This window comes from Nanorana parkeri, unplaced genomic scaffold (assembly GCF_000935625.1).
Source record: "Nanorana parkeri isolate BGI_ZX_2015 unplaced genomic scaffold, ASM93562v1 scaffold375, whole genome shotgun sequence".
NCBI lineage: Eukaryota > Metazoa > Chordata > Amphibia > Anura > Dicroglossidae > Nanorana > Nanorana parkeri.
Window position 1 is genome coordinate 938,604 of NW_017306643.1, and position 20,488 is coordinate 959,091.

General features: G+C 45.2%; 1 protein-coding gene and 1 pseudogene across 2 annotated transcripts in view; both read right to left on the reverse strand.

The window, feature by feature from the left end:
- The window catches only part of NFATC3 (nuclear factor of activated T-cells 3), a 424,983-nt gene that overhangs the window by 63,621 nt on the left and 340,874 nt on the right, over nt 1–20,488 (reverse strand). For both annotated transcript variants that reach the window (XM_018559014.1, XM_018559013.1), the window contains exon 8: nt 13,817–13,943. In XM_018559014.1, the coding sequence (XP_018414516.1) occupies nt 13,817–13,943 (127 nt within the window). The remainder of the gene's footprint in view (nt 1–13,816; nt 13,944–20,488) is intronic.
- On the reverse strand, nt 18,389–19,441 carry LOC108789085 (annotated as a pseudogene).

Below are 20,488 nucleotides of genomic sequence, written 5' to 3' on the forward strand. Positions count from 1 at the left end.
GAACTCCTGCAAAATAAGCGGGGCTTCTGTTACTCTTATCCCTGCATCCGTCAGAATGGCTGGAATGTTTGTTTGTCTCTTTGTTCCGCTACCAACATTGCTAAGAGTTTACCATTTTTGTCCCCTTTCTCGAACAAGTTCTCCCACGACAGTCGCATGGAACACCGCGTCAGCTCCACATGGTGTAGGTTGATGGAGCGCCGTGCTTGTTTAAGTGCAGCCAACGTGGACCCACCAGGTGAGTCTGCATAGGCCGCTGCACAGGCAGCTTCCTCGTCTTGTAGCAATGTAAGGGTAGCGCAGTGCTACCGGCGAACCGCCTTGATAGCTGAAATATACTCTCCCCTAGTGGAGGCTTTAAACGCATCCCACACCACCGGAGCCGACTCAGTGCCCTCATTGATGTGCCAGTAGGCCAGCATAGCCGGGGACACTTTCGCTGCCACTCCCTCCTCCCCCAGCCACTCAGGTGAGAGTCTCCAGCCACCAGACTTCCTTCCCCCCGGCACAGAGAAAGTTATGGAGAGTGGGACATGATCTGACAAGCCACCAGGCAGGTAGGTAGCGCCAGATAACATGCCCAACATGGACTGGTTACCAAACGCAATATCTATCCGGACCGAGGTGCCATGGACATGGGATAAATGAGAATAAGCTCTGATGCCAGGGTGCTTCCACCTTCACACCTCTTCCACCATAGCAGTCTCGGCCCAGGACAGTAATTCAGTGCCCGGAGGCCTAACCGGGTTGGAGGACTCTAGAGCGGAGTCAAGGATATTGTTAAAATCCCCAGAAATGAGAATCGGCAGTGGGAAGTAGGGAGCCAGTTTATCAAGTATGGTATATAACACCTGTACGTGAAATGGCGGAGGTATATACACACTGACCACCGCCATCCTAGTTGCTTGAATATCAAGAACCACAATTGCGAACCTACCACCAGGGTCTGTGATAGTATGCAGAAGGGTGCAGGGAAGGGATTTACACTGAGGCCCCCCGGGAATACGTGGAGTAGGTGGCGTGCACCATCCTCTGCATCCAGGGGCGTCTCAGGGCCAAGACCTTGTTTCCATCGAGATAAGTTTCCTGCAACAGAACAATATGCGGTTTAAGTTGCTTCAGATAATTGCATACCATAGATCTCTTAAATTTATTATTGAGACCCCGTACATTCCAGGATATTACTTTAATGCTATCCAAACCCATAGTATCTGTCGATATATGCGGATGGAGACAGCTCCTGCTCTGGGTGCAAGCGAGAGTTAGGGCGATACACAACCCCCAGGACCCAATAAGAACTAACCCCCCACCCCCCCCTTCCCTAGAAAACATAATAAACATAACAGTAAGATTATCTAGAGAAGTTCAAGCCCAGAACCACCCAAAAACAGTCAGTGACGCCCCACCTAAACTAAGGGGTGCACCCAAAGGTCATGAACGAGTGTTCAGCAGCGAAAAACCAAAAATCGTAGATGTCCAGACGTTGAGAGAGCTAACGATCACCTCCACACTGTAGGATAATCTCTGTACAAAGATGTGGAGAACATCGCTAGGTCCAGCGTGGCACACAGGAGATATAGAGGACAAGTCTTACCCACCACCCTCTACTCCTTGCAGTCTCCGAGACCGTAGACGAGACCGTAGACGAGGCCCAGCTCCTGCCGGGTAATGCAGCATCTGTCCAGTAGATTTGGATATAGGGAAAAGAAAAAACCAAAATGGAGCTAAAAAAACAAACTGAAAACTTTAGGGCAAACAGGAAACACAACCCAGAAGGATGAGCAAGGAACACTTGGCCACAGGGTATCTGCTCCCGCTTGCTACGCAGTAGGCCCATCCGCCAGGCAAACAGTGCAGGAGCAGAGCAGCAGGCAGAGCAGGTATCTGTATATTTCCTTCCATAAGGAGCGAATGGAGGCAAGATAAAAGTAAGACTCGTCAGGTAGCAGCTTCTGGGAGGCGCTCAGCCCAGCGCATCCAACCATTCAGTAGCTGATCCAGGGTTATCAAACATGTGGACCGTGCCAGAGTGAGGAACCCGAAGTCTACTCGGGTACAGCATTTTGTACTGGATGCCTTTTTCTCAGAGACGGCGTCTCACCTCCACAAAGGTTTTCCTCCGCTTCTGAATCTCAGCCGAGAAGTCAGGAAAGAGGCAGACTGAAGCATTCTCATGGCGAAGGTCCGGATGTTCTGGCGGCCGGCAAAATTCTGTCCCGGTCCCGATAATTGAGAAGCATACCAGAAATGGTCTTGGGGGGGCCCCAGGGATAGGTTTCCCAGTGGGTACCCTATGCGCCCTCTCAACCACAAAGGTGGGGGGTAGCTCTTCCAGGGCCAACACGGATTTGAAGAATGTCTCAGCGAAAGGGGCAGGCCTCTGGCCCTCTGCTCCTTCAGGTAGGCCCACTATGCGCACATTGTTGCGTCGCATTATATTTTCGGAGTCATCCACCGTAGCCGCCACGCTTGCCGGACCTAGAGGGCATATCACCCTGCACCGGACATGCACCGGAGCTCGGGTGAGTAGGTCAGGAGTCGAACCGTCAGGATACAGGTAGAATAAGGTTCAATGCAGCGGCGGAGCTCCCTCAAGCACGTCCGCGCTGCTTCACATCTCGGCCACGCCCCAAAGGCATATTTGTTAAGGTGTGTTGATCTGCTACTAATAAAGCCAACCACGTACAATTTTTATCACCCTGTTAAAATTTCGCCTCCGCTGCCTCCCTGAGAGAACAACCCGTCAGCGACCTGAGGTGCACCAGCAAGTCTCTGTGAGGCCTCATAGTCCCTCACACAGGCCTATTCAACCGTCTCAAGATCTACCCTCCCCTTCTCAAACTCGCATCTAGACACCTTGATGTGGGAAACATACTCGCCCCGATTATAGGCCTTAAATGCATCCACACAATGCGCCCATCTGCAGATCCGTCATTGTTATCCCAGTATATTCAACCAAGGGCGAAACCCTACTCGCTACTCCCTCCTCACGAAGCCAGCGCAGGGACAATCTAAAACCCCTTTGCTGTGTTCGTGAGGGGAACGTAAGGCTAAGTGACAGGGGCGAGTGATCCGACACCCCACCAGGTAAGCAGACGGCCTCCAACATCATTCCCATAAACATCTCATTCCCGAAAGCCATATCAATCCTGGAAGAGAATTCATGTGTGTATGACAGCAAGAATACCCCCAAGACCAAGATTCTTCCACCTCCACACTTCCAGTAAGGAAGCAGCATCTGCCCAACTCGAGAGCTCCTTTTCTGGGGCCCTGGTAAGATTTGCAGAGTCCAATGCTGGGTCCAGTATAGTATTGAAGTCCCCCCGCAAACCCCACTGGGATGGGCAGGAACGAAACCACCTTTTTTAGTATATCATACAGAATCGGGAAGTGAAACGGAGGGGGAAGATACAGCCCAAACCAAGTACTGAGTACATATGCATGCTTGTACTTTTCAGAGGTCCGATATTGTTCTATGTACAATCCTTGTTTTATTGATTGCATGTAATAATCTACTTTTTTGAGGTTGTGGATTTGGGGTTCTTGGGGTTTTCATGAGCTGTAAGCCATAATCATCACAATTATGACAAATCACGGCTTGAATTATCTTGCTTTGCATGTAATGAGTCTATCTCATATATTAGTTTCACCTTTTAAGTTGCATTAGTGAAATAAATGAACTTTGCACGATATTCTAATTATTCGATTCTCACCTGTACACGCCACACCTCCTCACTGCCTCACACTCACCGCCTGCCCACATCGACGATTGGCCCAGGGACGCGGGGAGAAGAAGAAGTAAGGAGGAGCAGGCGTGGGAGGACGACAGCCGCCGACAGACAGGCCCGATCTCAGAAGCAAGTTGCTGGAAGACTGCTCAGGTAAGTCTGCACTTCCCTCCCCCCACATGGTGCACTATAATGTATTCCTGGGATTTGTATTCCTCTATAGCTGATGGTACATTGTACTGTATATTATACATGGGAATACAAATCCCAGCAATACATTATACACTGTATGTATAATCTACTATTGCTGGGATTTGTTGTACTCCTCTATAGCTGGTGGTATTCTGCAGTGCGCTGTATAGAGGACTAGAAAACCCAGCAATACTATATTATACAGCGCAATGCAGAATACTTGCCCCCTGGGCTAAAAGTTGCCAGTCAGCCCCTGGTAAGGAGTTACTTAGAATAGATACTCCCTGAGCATATACCGAGTAAGTAGCATGGAAGGTTTTCTGTATCCAGGGATGTCGCAATGCTAATACTCTTTTCCTGTCCAAATGAGTCTCCTGTAATAGAATAATATGAGGTTTGTATGGTTTCAAATATTGAAAAATTAAGGATTGCTTAAACTAGTTATTTAATCCCTGCACATTCCATGACACTATACACACCGGGTCACCCGCCATCATGCACGAGTCTGGTATGGAAGTATCGTAGGAGAAGGTGGAAACCAAAGAACCTACTGTTCCCTGCTACACCACAGCCCATCAAAGTCAAACTGCCTCAAGATACCACAGGAGGCATAGATATGTATACAGTGATTATGCAGCTCAAAACAACAACAAAATAACCCCCCTCCCAAGCCCTCCCAGCTTTCCCCAGCAAACCAATGTCCCCAACATAACAACCGAGAAAGCTTAGACCCTAACTACTCTCCTAGGACAGCACCCAAAAAGAGTCCGTCACCCCCAAAAAACATCCAGGGTAGCCATGAGTAGATCAAAAGTACAGAACATAACAATTTCCAAAAAGAGAAAAAAATGACATTAGTTCAGTTCCACGTGCATGCAAGGTACCTCCTTCCGCTCCCACACCTCACCAGTAGTGTGTAAGGGGACCCCCACATTCAGGATTAGAAACAAACACAAAAAATGTGGTAGATCGTCATAAACTGGAAACTCCAAAACGGTACGCAGACCGACAGTACATCAAGATCCCTCATGGAGCAGATGCCGATTCCCACCAGTATATGGCATCAAAAGGTGTTCAGCTCAACTCAAAAAAGGCACATGGAGTAAGCGCAATAAAGAGGATAACTGTTCCAAATGTCAGCAAATCTTTCCCAGCCAGTCATTAGCTGCAGCAGGAGAATCAACGAAAAGGACAGAGCCTTCATGCTGGACACGAAGCTTACTCGGGAAAAGCATGATGTACTGTAGGCCTTTGACGCATAGGTGGCAGTGAACATCTTGGAAAGATCTTCTACGCCTCTGCACATCCGCAGAAAAATCCGGGTACAAGCGAATGTCCGTGTTGTCATGCTGTAAAGTAGGCATCTTTCTAGCCGCTGCAAGCACCGAGTCCCGGTCCCTATAATTCAGCAGTCTGGTCAGAAAGGGCCCCTGGAGGGAAACGGCCCATGGTGCACTCTCTCAACTACGAAAGTGATGGGGGCCTCCACCACTCCTAGGACCCTCTTGGACACATATTCCGCAAACTGCATCAGTTGTGACCCCTCAGAACCCTCCGGCAGACCGATAATCCTAATGTTATTTCTCCGCATTCTGTTTTCAGCATCTTCCGCCCTAGCCAAGAGGATTTTCACCAGCTATAGAGGACGAGTGATCAACCATCGTATCTTCCAGATCCGACAACCTATTCTCAGCCTCTGTCAGGCGTCCTCAAAACGTATCCAGGTTGTTGCTGATGAGCATACATTCTACCAGGTGATCTATCTTTGTGGTGAGTGCCACTTTACATGCCTCTATAGCCATCAGTATAGTGGTAGACTGCAGGTCAGTTGAGTGTATAGACTCCTGCTGGGGCGATGGGGCCAGCCCCTCCTGATCCGCCAGCAGTTCCCCATCCATCATGTCAGTCGCCACACTTACCACAGCTGCGCCCGCAGAAGGAGAGGGCGACAAGATGGCCGGCGAGGGACATGTGGTGCTCCTGCTTCCACGTTGCCGAGACCCAGGTGTGCCCGATTTCCTACTCTTCTTCGTGGGCACACAAACCACAGAGTCCCCAGTATGCGAAACAATTTGTTTGTTTATCTTCTACCACATCACTTATGTTAATGAGTTCTGTTGCCAGGACAATCTTTTAATAGGTTGTTCTTTTTACTTAGCCTCGCTGTCTGTTATTTGCTGCCTTACTCGTCCTAAATGGATGATCTGATATCAAACCCACCACCTCCTATTAGGTAAGGGCGGGTAAGTAAATGATTTTGGAGTTTCTTATTTTTGGGCGGTTTTAGTTTTAATACAAATTATTTATACTGCAGCCCTCCCAAGCATCGATCCAGGGACAGGATTTCTTCTCGATCTCATCGATCGCATACCAGCAGAAGATCTAGATCCCCTCACCAGCACTCTCACTCTCTACAAATCAGAGAAACATAAACGCTACCTAAGCAGTGCTGGGCATGTGGTTGGACATCTCTGAAAGACAAACAAGTCTGTGAACAATTTTTTTGGAGGCTTCTAGGGACAGAGAAGTAGATAATGCACAAATTCTGGACTTAGTTCACCAAACAGTTCAAGAGTCTATCTCGACTTTATCAACTCACCAGACAAATCCAATAAAATCGGATAGGGTTCTGATAGATACGCCTAACTCAGGGCCGTCTAATGTAGCTCTAACACACCATGTGATTTATTATCCTCATCCTCAGGATCTGAGAAGGAGTCAGAAGAAAAGCTATACCTGGGCTTTGATTTTCTGTTAGTTCAACCCTATGTAGCGACAGTAAAACAGGTTATAGAATGGCTGGATTCTACTCCAGATCTAAGCAAGACTAAACAGTATTACTCATTATCCATAAAAGCCACATTTCTTTTTCCAATGATGCAGGAAATTAAAGAGGTTATCCTGGAGGAGTGGAAAAAGGTGGATAAAAAAAATATTCTCTAGCTAATTGTTTTTCTAAACTATATTCCTTTAATGCACAAGACATGAAGATGTTAAAGGCTTCTCCTCCGGTAGATGCAGCAGTGGTATCTCTACCACATCATGTTACATTACCCATGGATGACGAGGTCGTCCACTATTTAACAGAAGACAAGGTGATCATTTTAAAAATATAAGAGCATGAAACACCTGGGAAATAATTCTGTAGCAATTGGAAGAGTTCACAAGCCTCTTTTCTGAAATTTGCAAAGTCAAAGTCAACTAACCCTCCAGAAGGTCAGAAGCAGTTTTGATGGTATTCCTGTCCAACCTGAAGTCGTCGGGGTAAGACTGTCTCGAGTTTTCCCAGGTTTGAACAGTAAACATTCCGGACACTTGGGTAGTTCAGACAATATCAAAAGACTATAAACGGAAGTTCAAATCAATTCCAATTCTTCCTCACTTTGTCGCCACGTATTCCCCACATTGCCGTCTCAAGCTATTTAAGTTACAAGTGTACATTCAAACATTGCTTCAGCAGACAGCAATAATACCGGTTCTGTGTGATCAGAAGTTCAAAGGATTTTACTCCCCAATATTCCTAGTACGCAAGAAGACAGGGGGTTATCATCCAGTATTGCACTTAAAAAATGTCAACAAGCACATAAAGGTTCAATCTTTTCGCATAGAGTCTCTGCAATCAATTATTTAAGCAGTACGGGTAAATGACTGGATGCTTTTGAAGGATCTATCCGATGCCTATTTACATGTCCCCATACATCCGCGTTTTCAGCAATTCCTCAGGTTTTCAGTAGAAGGCTATCATTTTCAGTTAATTCATTACTTAGACGACATTCTCCTGAAATCACCATGCAGGGAAACCCTATTAGAACACCGGAAGATTCTAATTTGATCTCTCCAGAAACTTGGCTGGTTAATAAACCTCCCAAAAAGTCAGTTGCAATCGGTACAGAAGATGATCTTCTTGGGAGCCCTGTTCAATACATCCAAAAACTCGTTGAGTCTTCCACAGGACAATGTCCAGACTGTTAAGAGACCAGTGAGGGCGGACCGGTCCAGATCACACCTGCTAGCATCCGACTGACTGAAAATTATAGGGACAATGTCCTCTACGATTACAATGGTCAAATGGGCCAGATAGAACTTCAGACCCTTTCAAAAAGGTTTTCTCGACCAATGGGACGGAAACTCGCTATTTCAACAGATCAAGATTATTATTATTATAAAAATATACCAACACTTCTAGAAAAAATTATTGACCCGGCAAGATGCCAATAGATGACAATAAATATGAATATATCCTAAAGTAAGCCCCCACTGTAATAAATAACCTAATTATCATATAAATTGCATAGATTATCTAGAAGATTATTATCTAATATCACTATAGGAAATGGCATGCATACGCAGCGGGTGTGTGTGACTCCCTGGATGAGTTCACTCCACAGTAAATAGGCACAGCAAGCAACAGATTCTTCAGGTGAAAACACACGTGCAGTTTATTTAAACTATATACAAGCAAAAGGAGCAAAACATGAAAATAAATGCTTGTCTTTTGGCACCTTACTACGTACACTATTTTCCCTCACTAACAACTAGGTGCTACATTGTGCTGCCCCTAGCACCTATCACCCTATTCAGAAAACTGCCACACAGGCTGTGTCTCACCCCACAAGTTTAGTTTTCTTTTTCACGACACGGGTAGATAGAAAACTCCCCAGTCTATTCAGGCACAAAACTGGTTCCAGGGTGGAGCAAAACTCTAGGTAGTCTGGGAGTTCTTATAGAGGCTCTAATGAGCCAGATCACTTCAGCTGGGCTCATTACCTCTACCACTCAACCACTGTGCCAGCACTCTCTCTAGTGGAAGCAACAGCTGTTCCAGGGCAGATCGGCATCGCAAATCACGTGTGCAGGAGAACTGATCTGCCCTGGAACAGCTGATCGGTCCTGAAATGTCACTTCTGTCCGACTCACTTCTCTCCGACTGCAGTCCTGGTAAACCCCACAGAGCCCTGGTGAGACACTACAAAGCCCTGGTTTAACCAGGGCTCTGTGGGGGCTCAGTGGGGAATGGTTAGACCACACAAATCCTGGTAAAACCGCACAGAGCCCTGGTTAAACTAGGGCTCTGTGCGGTTAAACTCTCCAGGCCGCCACTCACCAGTACTGTGCTGGCCGTGTCTCGGGGGCGGGAGCTGGCAGGAGCGTGCAGGACCAGCCAGTGTCAAAATAGTCTCCATCTGCTGCTGAAGATAAACTCCGCCCTCACAGCCAGAGATCCTCGTGTTGGATGGGAGGGGTGAGGTCTCTTCTCACTGGCTGGTGGGCAGAGCTCCAGAAGACCGAGTGGATGGACCGCACCGACGAACGAGGAAACGTATGAGCTCTCAGCCCTGTCACTGTCAAACTGAGAGTCTCAGTTTGACAGCGGCAGGGCTGAGAGCTCACAACGTTACCTGACTGCGAGCGAGGTGATGTGCCATTCCGACAGGGCAAACTAGGAGGCCGCAAGGCCCTCAGGAGCACGAGGCCTAAGGCGACCGCCTAATTTGCCTAATTAAAGAGCCGACTCTGCCTGTGCTGATCTCTGCAGAAGCAGCATAGTAGCAGCAAGCAGCTGGTGCCCAAAGCTGAATAATAGGGGCCCGACACTGAAGTGCTGTCCTCTGCAAAGGATCCCCACCTCAGCGTCGGGCCCCTATTATTCAGCCTTGGGCACCAGCTGCTTGTTGCTACTCTGCTGATCTCTGCAGAGATCAGCACAGCAGTCCCGTCCCCCAGCCACAGACACCAAGTCTCAGCTGTCAGCTTGCTATCCCCCAGCCAGCCCCACAAACTCATTGTGAGTTCCATTCCGTTTTTTGATATATATATATATATATATATATATATATATATACATACATACATACATACATACATACATACATACACACACACACACACATATATCCCCAACAGGAGCCAAATAAGTATGTCAGAACACTTCTTATTGAAAAAATCATATGTATCTTATAAACTTTGTATCCAATATTATATGTGGATTGTAGCCAGAAATGTGAAGAGACGATGTTCTGCTTCAGATGAACTTAAGCTCATTGAGCTCAAAGCAGACAATGTATGTATAGCAGAAATCCCCAGTTAGAGATCTCCCTCTGACCGGCAGTGCCGAGGGAGCATGGAGCTGGTTTCTTTTCCAATCAGGAACCAGGGCGGTGGGTTATGACCCGCCTCCCAGCTTGGCTAGAAAGCAAGCTTCACGTGTTTCTAAGCAGCCTGGCTTTCTAACCAATCAGGAAGCCAGGTGGCACGTAATGACCCTCCTCCCGGCTTCCTGATTGGTCAGGAAGCCAAGCTGCCTAGAAACAAGTGAAGACGGCTCCCTAGCCAATCAGAAAGCCGGGAGGTGGGTCATAAATTGTCGCCCAGCTTCCTGATTGGCTAGGAGGCCGGCTTCACTTGTTGCTAGGCAACGTGGCTTCCTGACCAATCAGAAGGCCTGACGGCGCCTCATGACTCGCTGCCCGGCTTCCTGATTGGTCAGGAAGCCAGGCAGCCTCTGAAGCCAGTGTTCTTTCGCTAGAACACAAGCTTCACAGGCAATCAGGAAGCTGGGCAACGGGTCACGATCCGCTGCCCGACTTCCTCATAATTTGGGCACATGGCACCGGTACTGGCAAGTACCGGAAAAAAAAATATCGGTACTCATACTTGATACCGAAAAACCGGTATCAGTGCATCCCTAATTAAAACTTAAATCAAGTCCTCACATCAACCCTACAACTTGCTGTATATGCACAATAAATCTGCTCAAGGACGACAGACCAGTACTTATCTGTCACCACAAGATGTCTCCATTGTTGTAACCAAATGCTCCTGCACCTTTAGCAGAGATAGCTGTCAGCTCCATCCCGGGTGCATGCTGAATCCATCACATATGATTAGTACAGACGGGGATCCACGGCATCATAGCAGGGAGAGCTCCTAACCATGCTGACTCCCTAACGCGTTTCCTCCCTCAATAACGGACTTCTACAGAGGGGCGTGGTGTAGGAAGTCAATGAGCTTGTTGGCTTTTGTAAGTAGAAATGACTAACATCATTAATTACAGATGAGGAGCCCTGCACTCTATAAGACGGGGCAGGGATCCTCTTGTACTCCAGATACATCAACCCTATATTAAACAAAATAAGTGAACAAATATATCTTTTTTGTATAGGTGAATTATTTCAACTCGTCAAAAAAGTAATATATTTATACATATATCCATACATCCAATATCCTCTTGCTAACCCTAATGATTTAATGCTTAAATCACATATATATGTGTATATACATTTAATATCCTCTTACTAACCATAGTGACTTATTACGCAAAAAAATAATTTAATTAGCATCATCCTATTAACTAATACATTGACCCATATCTAAAAACAATTTAATTTCTGATTCTCATAAATTATACTTGCATCCCATATTTATGGAACTCAATATATCCTACTACTTGTAAGACACATCATGACTATTGTTTTCTGGGGCAGACTCACAATCCCAACCCTTATAGGAAAAAAATAGGCTAAAATTTATCATGTCTGGTTATCTCTGGATCCTCAAAGGATCTTGTAGTGGTTCCTACGACATTCTCTTTGTAATAGCAACGTATCAAAGTCTCCTCCACTGTTATTTCTGTGTATTCTGTCTAGAACAAAAAAAACTGAGTTTACCCACTTCCCCACTGTGATGCTGTACTACATGTCTCGCCACAGGAGACCTAAAATTCCAGAAAGCAATATCGCTAAGATGGTCAGAAATTCTCTTTTTCTTGATTCATTTTTCATTATAATTGGAGTACTGTAGCACACTGGGAATCTAATTTACATTCCCTCTTCTTTGTGATAATTTATTGTGATAGTATGTCTTACTAACAGAATCTCCTCCTTCCTGTGAGAACCCGCCACCCGCACCCACAGCCACCTGTAATCCTCTGCTGACATCAGGCCAGCACACGGGAGCAGCACAGAGTATGTAACTTCATATAATTCTGCACTGATGTATAATATATTGCTGGAATTTGTTGTCCTCTATAGCCGGTTACCATTCGGCATTGCTGTATAATGTATCTCTGGGATTTGTAATCCTTTATAGCTGTTCGTATTCTGCATTGCTGTATAATGTTTTGCTAAGATTTGGAGTCAGTTGCAGAACTACCAGCGGCGCAGCATTTGCAGCAGGGACTGGGCTTTGGCTCTCCAACACTGTCCTAAAATCATTAGTCTAGTCCAGGGGCGCCCACAATTTTTCGTCTGGAGATCTACTTTTCAAATGACGAGCTCAATGAGATCTAGCAGCGAAAAAACACAGCCAGCAGCCACACAAGCAACGCGGGAGCATAGACATAGCCAGCTCCTTTTGCGCCCGAGGCAAGAAAATTTTGTATTTTGTATTATTTATTATTTAATTTTTTGTTGCTGTTTGGGGGGGTTCCGATAAAATATTAGGGATCTAAACATCCTCCTGATATTTTCCTTTTAAAATAGAAAAAGAAATTGAGGACACAAAGTCCTCACTCTCTTTTTCTGCAGCCTCTGTTCTAAATGAATGGAAAGCACAGAGGCTTCCCATTCATTCAGAAACTATTTTACTATCATCCAGTTTCTGAATGGGGAGGAGCCTCTGTTCGGAGTGCTTCTCCCCATTGAGAAACTCATGAATGAACAGGAAGTGATGTAAATCACATCCTGTTCCTTTATAACTGGGGACACATAGTACTATGTGTCCCCAGTTATTTACAAACACTGGAGTGATCAGCTGATCGCGCCAGTGTTTATCCTGCACAGAGGATCGCCACATATCACTGATATGTACCGATCCTCCGCCGCTAGGCCACGCACACAGGGGGGCTCAGCTTCTTCTCTGGAGTCCCGCTGCTCTCCTGGGCAGAGGCAGTGGAGAATCCAAGGAGAAGTAAAAGAAGCCCTGCAGCCACGGGGGCAGCGGAGGACGGAGTGCGGTGAGGAGAGAGCCGCCGGCTGTCAGATCCTGGCCGAGCGTCTCTCTCTCTCTCTCTCTCCTCACCACTCGGCCTTACTTCTGTGATAGCGGCTCCCTCCTCCGCCCCCTCGCCGCCGGCCGCAGCCCTTTTTAAAAAAAACTTTCCTCGGATCCCCACTGCATACAGATGGGGGAGAGCAGCAGGGATCCAAGGGAGAAGACCCAGGACATTGTGATCTACCAGTGATCACTACGCGATCGACTGGTAGATCGCGATCGACATTATGGGCACCCCTGGTCTAGACTATACTGTTTTAGAACAACAATTCTAAAAAAAAAAAAGTATCGGTAATTGGTATTGGCGAGTACTTAAGGGAAAAGTATCGCCACTCGTAAAAAATGGTATTGGTGCATCCCTACTACAGAATATGGCAACCATGGCTGTACTGACCCAACACCAATATCAGTCGAATAGACAAAAACTGTGGTTGTTCTGGCCAACCTGTTGTGTAAATAAAAACTCTAGGACTAGCTTTGTTTTCTTTAGGAATACTTATATGAACAATTCTTTTAAGTAAGCAATATTGTGAGCATGAATTGTGGGAGACACTACATTTTATCCTGTGCAAGATTAAACAACAGTTCGTTAGTAAGGCCATGGCATTCATTACTGCATATCACTTTTACTCAATGTTTCTAAACAAACCTCTTATACACTTTATAATTTTTATAAACTAAGGAAATGTCATATTAATTAAAACAGGGCTACTGACAAAGAAATTAAGTAATAATAATGTCTGTTTTTATTTTAGCCCTTCTAATAATGAATATAATCTGGCAGGGTGTGTCCACAGAAATTCTACAAAATAGGGCAACCATGACTGGACCCAGCCAGCCTCACAACAACAACAAACACACGATCATCAATTTAACAGACAAAAACTGTAGTTGTGGTAGCCAACCTGGTGTGTAGGTAAACTTCTGGGACTGGCTTCTTTTCCTTTTACCATTGCAGAGATAAAACTGAACCTCGACTGCGGCTACAATTGATCTTTTATGGTAAGGGGGAATTTCCACAACAACTTCAACCTGCAGAAAAAATATACTGTTTAGTAAATTAAATATATATTTACAATTTATTTAAACATGAAGAAGGTGGGCTGTCATATTGCACAAGCCACTGGTTTTCTAAAAATTGTGGAAAAACTAGATTATTTTTTTCTCAAACTTCCAAAAGTAGACAACAAGGAAGCCTTGTATAAAACTCTGCAGCTAGTCAACATACTAGAGTGGCTCAGTTACAATAGTAAGATCAGCCAGAATATTATGACCACTGACAGGTGAAGTGAACAACATTGATTATCTCATTACAATGGCACCTGGAAGTGGACAAGATATATCAGGTAGAAAATGAACATTTTGTCCCTGAAGTTAATGTGTTGGAAGCAGAAAAAATGGGCGTAAGGACTTCAGTGACAGACAAATTGTGATGGCTAGACGACTGGGTCCAAGCAACTCCAAAACTGCAGCTCTTGTTGGATGTTCCTGGTCTGCAGTGGTCAGAACCTATGAAAAGTGGTCCAAGGAAGGAAAACCGGTGAACTGGCAATGGGCGACCATGGTTTATTGATGCACGTGGGGAGTGAAGGCTGGCCCATGTAGTCCGATCCAATAGAAGAGCTACTGTAGCTCAAATTGCTAAAAAAGTTAATGCTGGTTACAAAAAAGGCATCTGACCACACTGTGCATCTCATCACATGTCTGGGTGCAGGGGCATCACTTATCTGAGGAAGAGATATTGCCTTCTGCAATATGGGAGTTTTACACCAACCCCTATATTAAGCGTAGAGTTATATCCATGATATATGGGTTCCTGCAGGGGAAGACCTGTTTCAAGAAATCTTTACCATTTCTTAGATGGGAAGATTTAAATACGGTTTACACTCCATCCCAGTGGTGTAAGGCGATTCAGTCTGTACAAACTGCGACTACGTGTGTTAATCTATGGGAATTATCTCAAAAGATCACCCTAAGATGGTATTTAACCCCGTATCGCATGGCCAAGATCTCCTCTACTAACTCTAACTTATGTTGGAGAAACTGCGGCCAAGTTGGAAATCTATTGCATGTACTATGGTCCTGCCCGTCCATCCAACAATATTGGACCTCGATATTTCAGACCTTGTATTCCATGCTGGATAGCTAAAATAAAACCCCTCCCGGGACTAGCACTGCTAATCTTGGAAATAGAAGATATCCCATCCCACAATAGGTTGGTGACTACACACCTAGCCGGCTAGTACTACTAGCCGGACGATTAAACATCACGTGTCGGTGGCAGTCGCCGGAGATACCTTCTATTACACATGTAGTCTCCATGGTCCATGTACACTACAGTTATGAAAGGGCTCTGATGCAAACTGGTAAAGCAATGACTAGATTTACCAAAACTTGGGAGCCTTGGACTACCAGATACCCGACAGCTAATGTGCATTGAACCCTTCTCATCGACTAAGGTGACACACCCTACACTGTACCGCTTTTCTGAGGTCTCATCCCTCTCCCTATGCATTCCTGTTGTCACTCCTTATTACCTGGTGCAGATGGCTTATATTACGTTTAGCCCTTTGTTTTTGCTTTGTTTTTTCCATGCCCATTCCTTCACGTGATCTGTGCACTATATGGTGAAATAATTGAGTATTTTCGAGAAATATCTTTAAATTTACTGTGTCTGTTTTTCATTTGACTTCTTGTTGTATGTCTTGATGTCCAACCTGTATTGACATTATTCTTTTTTTTGTTATTGCAAAAAAAAAATCTAATAAAAATTTATTGGGAGAAAAAAAAATGCCTCTTACTCTTGGAAGCTAAACGAAAACCTTGTTCTTGATTCTAACTGTACTACTACAATTACTAACTTTCTTTCTGATCACGCTACGGATTCTACCTCTGCTCCTACTCAATGGGAAGCTCTTAAAGCTACTGTCCGGGGGGTATTCATAAAACATGGTTCTCGCTTGAAGAGGGAGAGGGGAGCTACCTTGTCTCAGTTATTGTATGAAGTGGCTACTTTGGTTTCTGCTCATAAGAAATCCTCGTCCTCTCTTTTACCACAAGATCTGATATGAATTTTACATCAAATCTTTTAGATCTTTTAGAGACTTTTAGATGCTAAATACTTGTCCTACAGAGACAGACTTAGCAGTATTTTCCACGAGCAGGGCGATAAAAGTGGTCGAATGTTGGTTCGCTCTGTGAGCAACCAACGGATGACGACTTCTAAAGTCGATGTTCCTAAAGTTCATTTGAATCGTCATGGCGTTGTTCACAGCTCGGAACTCATTCCGACAGAATTTCAGGATTTCTACCTTTCTTTCTTTACCATATACAGCCTAGGTTGGATGATCTGCGGATTATGTATCTAACCTACAGGCTTACTTGAAGACTGCTCTTCCCTCTCTCCCATCTCATGCTCATCAAACTCTTAGAGCACCATTTTCAGATATTGAACCCTTGCAAATGCTTAAAGTGCTCCGTATGGGTAAAGGTCCTGACCCAGATGGCTTTACCTCTAAGTTTTACAAACATTTTCAGGATCTTTTAGTTTCCCCCCTCCTCAAGTCATTCAATGCTATCTCTCCTTACTGCCTCTTCCCCCGTCATTTCCTAGAAGCTCATGTTGTTGTTTTGCCGAAACCGGGGAAAGACCCAACGCACTGCAATAATTACCGCCCAATTTCCCTGATCAATGTGGATATCAAGGTGTATGCCAAGATCCTAGCTACCAGATTGTGTATCGGTGATGGGATAAAATCAGCCAAAGACCAAGTAGGGTTTGTGCCTAAACATAGTGCCAAAGATAACACTAAGCGCACAATCACTTTGATCCACTACGCTCCTGTGGGCTTCCTTTTACTGTTTTCTGTCGACACCAAAAAGGCTTTCAACAGAGTCAGCTGAGTGTTTCTTCTGGCTTCTTTACTCCATTCAGGCTTTCCTCTGGATTTTGTCAACAGGATTATGGCACTGTATTGTAATCTCTCTGCCAAAGTGCTGGTTAATGGGATCCTGTCCAATCCGTTTCTGATTCATAATGGTACCAGGGAGGGGTGCCCCCTCTTCCCCTTGCTTTACATTTTAGTAATGGAGCACTTGGCCAACGCTATTAGGGGCAATGCCTCAGTGCAGGGTCTCCAGATTGTCATGCTGATTACCTACTGCTTTATCTTTCCAACGCCGTGGTAGGCATACCCTCTCTGATGCATGAATTTAAGATGTTTAGCATTCTTTCTAATTATAGTTTAAATCTACAGAAATGTGAACTTTTAGATGTTTCTTTGCCTGCGGCTGAAAGGGATTGCCTACGTAGCTTATTCCCATTCACTTTGCGATCTGACAGCATTACTTAATTGGGGGTTCGTATTCCAGCTAATTTATCTGATCGGTACTCCCTCAATTACGCCCCTCTGCTACGATACATGGAGGACACACTTCTTTGTTGGACACACCTACATCATACTTGGTTTGGCAGAATTGCGCTATTTAAAATGCATCTACTCCCTCGCTGTCTCTACCTTTTTTTCGGCCACCTTGCATTATATTTGGAGAAACAACAAACCACGGCTCAGGTATGCCGTTTTGATAAAGAGAAGGGAGCATGGTGGGGCCGTTCTTCCGGATTTAGAGTCATATTACAGGGCTACCCATTTATCTCACTTAGTAGACTGGTTCGACTCCCGAGACCCTGCGCTTTGGATCCTCCTTGAGCGGGACCCATCTCCAGTCACCATGATGAATTTTCCATGGCTCCCATCTTCACAAAGACCTTGCGGCTCAGCTCTGCCCTTTTTTCTACCTTTAGTGCTTCGGGTGTGACATTCCACGATGCATCAATACAACTTGTCTACATTCCAGGGCCCTATGACTCCAATTATAGCTCATCCAGGTTTTCCACCAGGGTGTAGGGTTAGTGCCTTTCTCTGTTGGAGGGTGAAGGTTCCCTCTTATGTCTTTCAGGGTCTGCTTGGAGGTGCTCCAAAATCCCTCTCCATGCTTTTTAGCCCGGCTCCAGCATTTCCTGAAAGTTCCATCTTCTTCAGGTCATCTATATAGGTCTCACTCCTTCTGAACAAATGTGTGCCTCTGATTTCGGTGGATTGTAAGCGCTCACTATACTTTTTGTCTGCTTGGGAACAGGAATTAGATATTGTCCTTTTTGAGAAGGATGGGCTCAAATGTTTTTGTTTTACACATTAACTGTGCATGCCCTCCTCTGTTCAAAAAAGCAATTTTAAACTCCTGACCAGGTGGTATAGAGCTCTGGTTCGGATGCACCAAATGTATCTCTCATACTCAGATAAGTGCTGGAGATGCCAAGCTGACGTTGGTACATTGACTCACATTTGGTGGAGTTGCCCCCTGACTGTGCCCTTCTGGCAAGCCATCTCACATGTGTTCACAAAATGTTCCTCCAGTGAGCTACATCTCACCCCAAAGATGGCTCTACTATCTATTTTTATCTTTTTTTTAGGGTATTTGAAATACAACTTTATTATGATCTAAACGAAAAATGTATGGGAATGACAGTAACAAACAAGATCACCACTTGACATTGTGATGTGACTGTAGCAGTCTTAACTTAGATTTGAAACTTTAAGGGAATATTATTTGCAGTCCCAAACAGCTAGATACGCAGGTCCAAAATATGAAGGATTTTATTTTTTTCTCAACTGCCACATTCACTCCAAAGCCCATTCCTCTCCTTCAGCATCCCAAAAGGTTAAGCACATGTTCTGCTCCGCTAAATAAAGTGGCAAACACGCTGCACCACTTACATCACAGGACAGTTGCCTATAAAACTAGACTTCTGACTCTGGGCTCGAGCTTCATTCACCTCACAGATCATCATCTTCATCTGGCAGTGCTGTGGTCTGGGCAACCTGTAGATCAATCTCATACTGTGCAGCCAATGCAGGATCCATAACCACTTCAGGTGGTGCAAGAGCAGTCATGGCTACAAACTCAAGGTTGGCATCCCCGATCAGTTTTCTGGCAAGCCAAAGGAAGGGCTTTTCGAAAATTGTAGTTACTCTTGGCAGAGATGTCATAGTACTGAAGGTTCTTCTTCCTATGAAATACGATGGATTTTGCTTTAACTTTCCTGTCCTTAATGTCCACTTTGTTGCCACACAAGACTATGGGGATATTTTCACATACTCTTACAAGATCTCTATTTGGGTACATTCTTGTATGTGACTCTTGATGTTACATCGAACATGATAATGGCACACTGAGCCTGGATGTAGTACCCATCTCGCAAACCATCAAACTTCTCTTGACCAGCAGTATCTCATACGATTGAATTTAATAGGACCTCTGTTGGTATGGAAAACCAAAGGGTGGACTTCAACACCAAGTGTGACTACATATTTTTTCTCAAATTCACCAGTCAAATGATGTTTTACAAATGTTGTTTTACCAGTACCGCCATCACCAATCAGTACAAGCTTAAACTGAACTTGAGCTTCTCCTTGGGCTGCCATGGTTTGTGTGTGGCTTCCAGAAGCTTCTCTGTGTGAGGCAGCCATCTATTTTTATCTTTAAAAAAAAAAAAAGACGACCATATGGCACCTTACAAATCTGCAAAATAGATGACTGATGCTGAACAGACCATGAACTCTATGGAAACCAACCAGGGCATAGGATGCCTTGAAAAAGGCTTCTAGTTGCTTATCCACTGTGTCTTCAAAGGCTAGAACATTCTCCACCAGCATGGTTAAGGATCAGTAAGGCAAGAGATATCCGCATCTGCCTCTGGACCATCTGACTTTCCCCAGTGGAGCATGGACACTAAGGATGCACCAATAACGGTACTAGTATCGGTGACGATACCGAGTATTTGGACGAGTACTTGTACTCGCCCAAAAGCCCAAAAGCTCCAATACTTACCCCTGATAGCGGAACTTCCAGTCAGAGGGAGATTTCCTGACTGGTAGTGCTGCAAGGGAACATGGAGCTGGCTTCCTGTTTGGCTGGCTTGATGCTGATTGGCCAGGAAGCTAGCTCCATGCTGTTTGGCTGGCTCGATGCTGATTAGCCAGGAAGCCGGCTTCCCAGCCAATCCGCGTCGAGCTGGCCAACAACATGGAGTCGGCTTCCTGGTCAATCAGGAAGCCGGCCCACCGGTAATAGCAGGGATGTGGTTAGGATGGAGCCCCATAGAACTAGACAGGACTGATAATAAGTATAAACGGACAGGCCTCCTCCGGATGTGCGGTACAAAATTGAAATACAGAAGTGTGGTCAGGCAGTTCCAAAAGTATATATTCACATATATTGAAGGACAGAACAGAAATGGAGTGAGATTTTCAGGGAGATATACAATCATGTTGTCATTTTTTAATTTTTTTTTTCTTGGTGGGGGGCCCCAAGAAAATGTTTGCCCAGGGTCCGATTAATATTAAAGACGGGCCTGGGCTAGAGTAAAGCGCCATAATGTTGCGTAGGAGCCGTGGCCGAACTCCTACCTGCAACAGGGAGCGGTGAAGAAAGTGCCAACTGAGTCGGTCGACAGCCTTATCGGCGTCGACCGACAGGAGACACATGGGGGTTTTGGAAGTCTGGGCGTGTTGCAT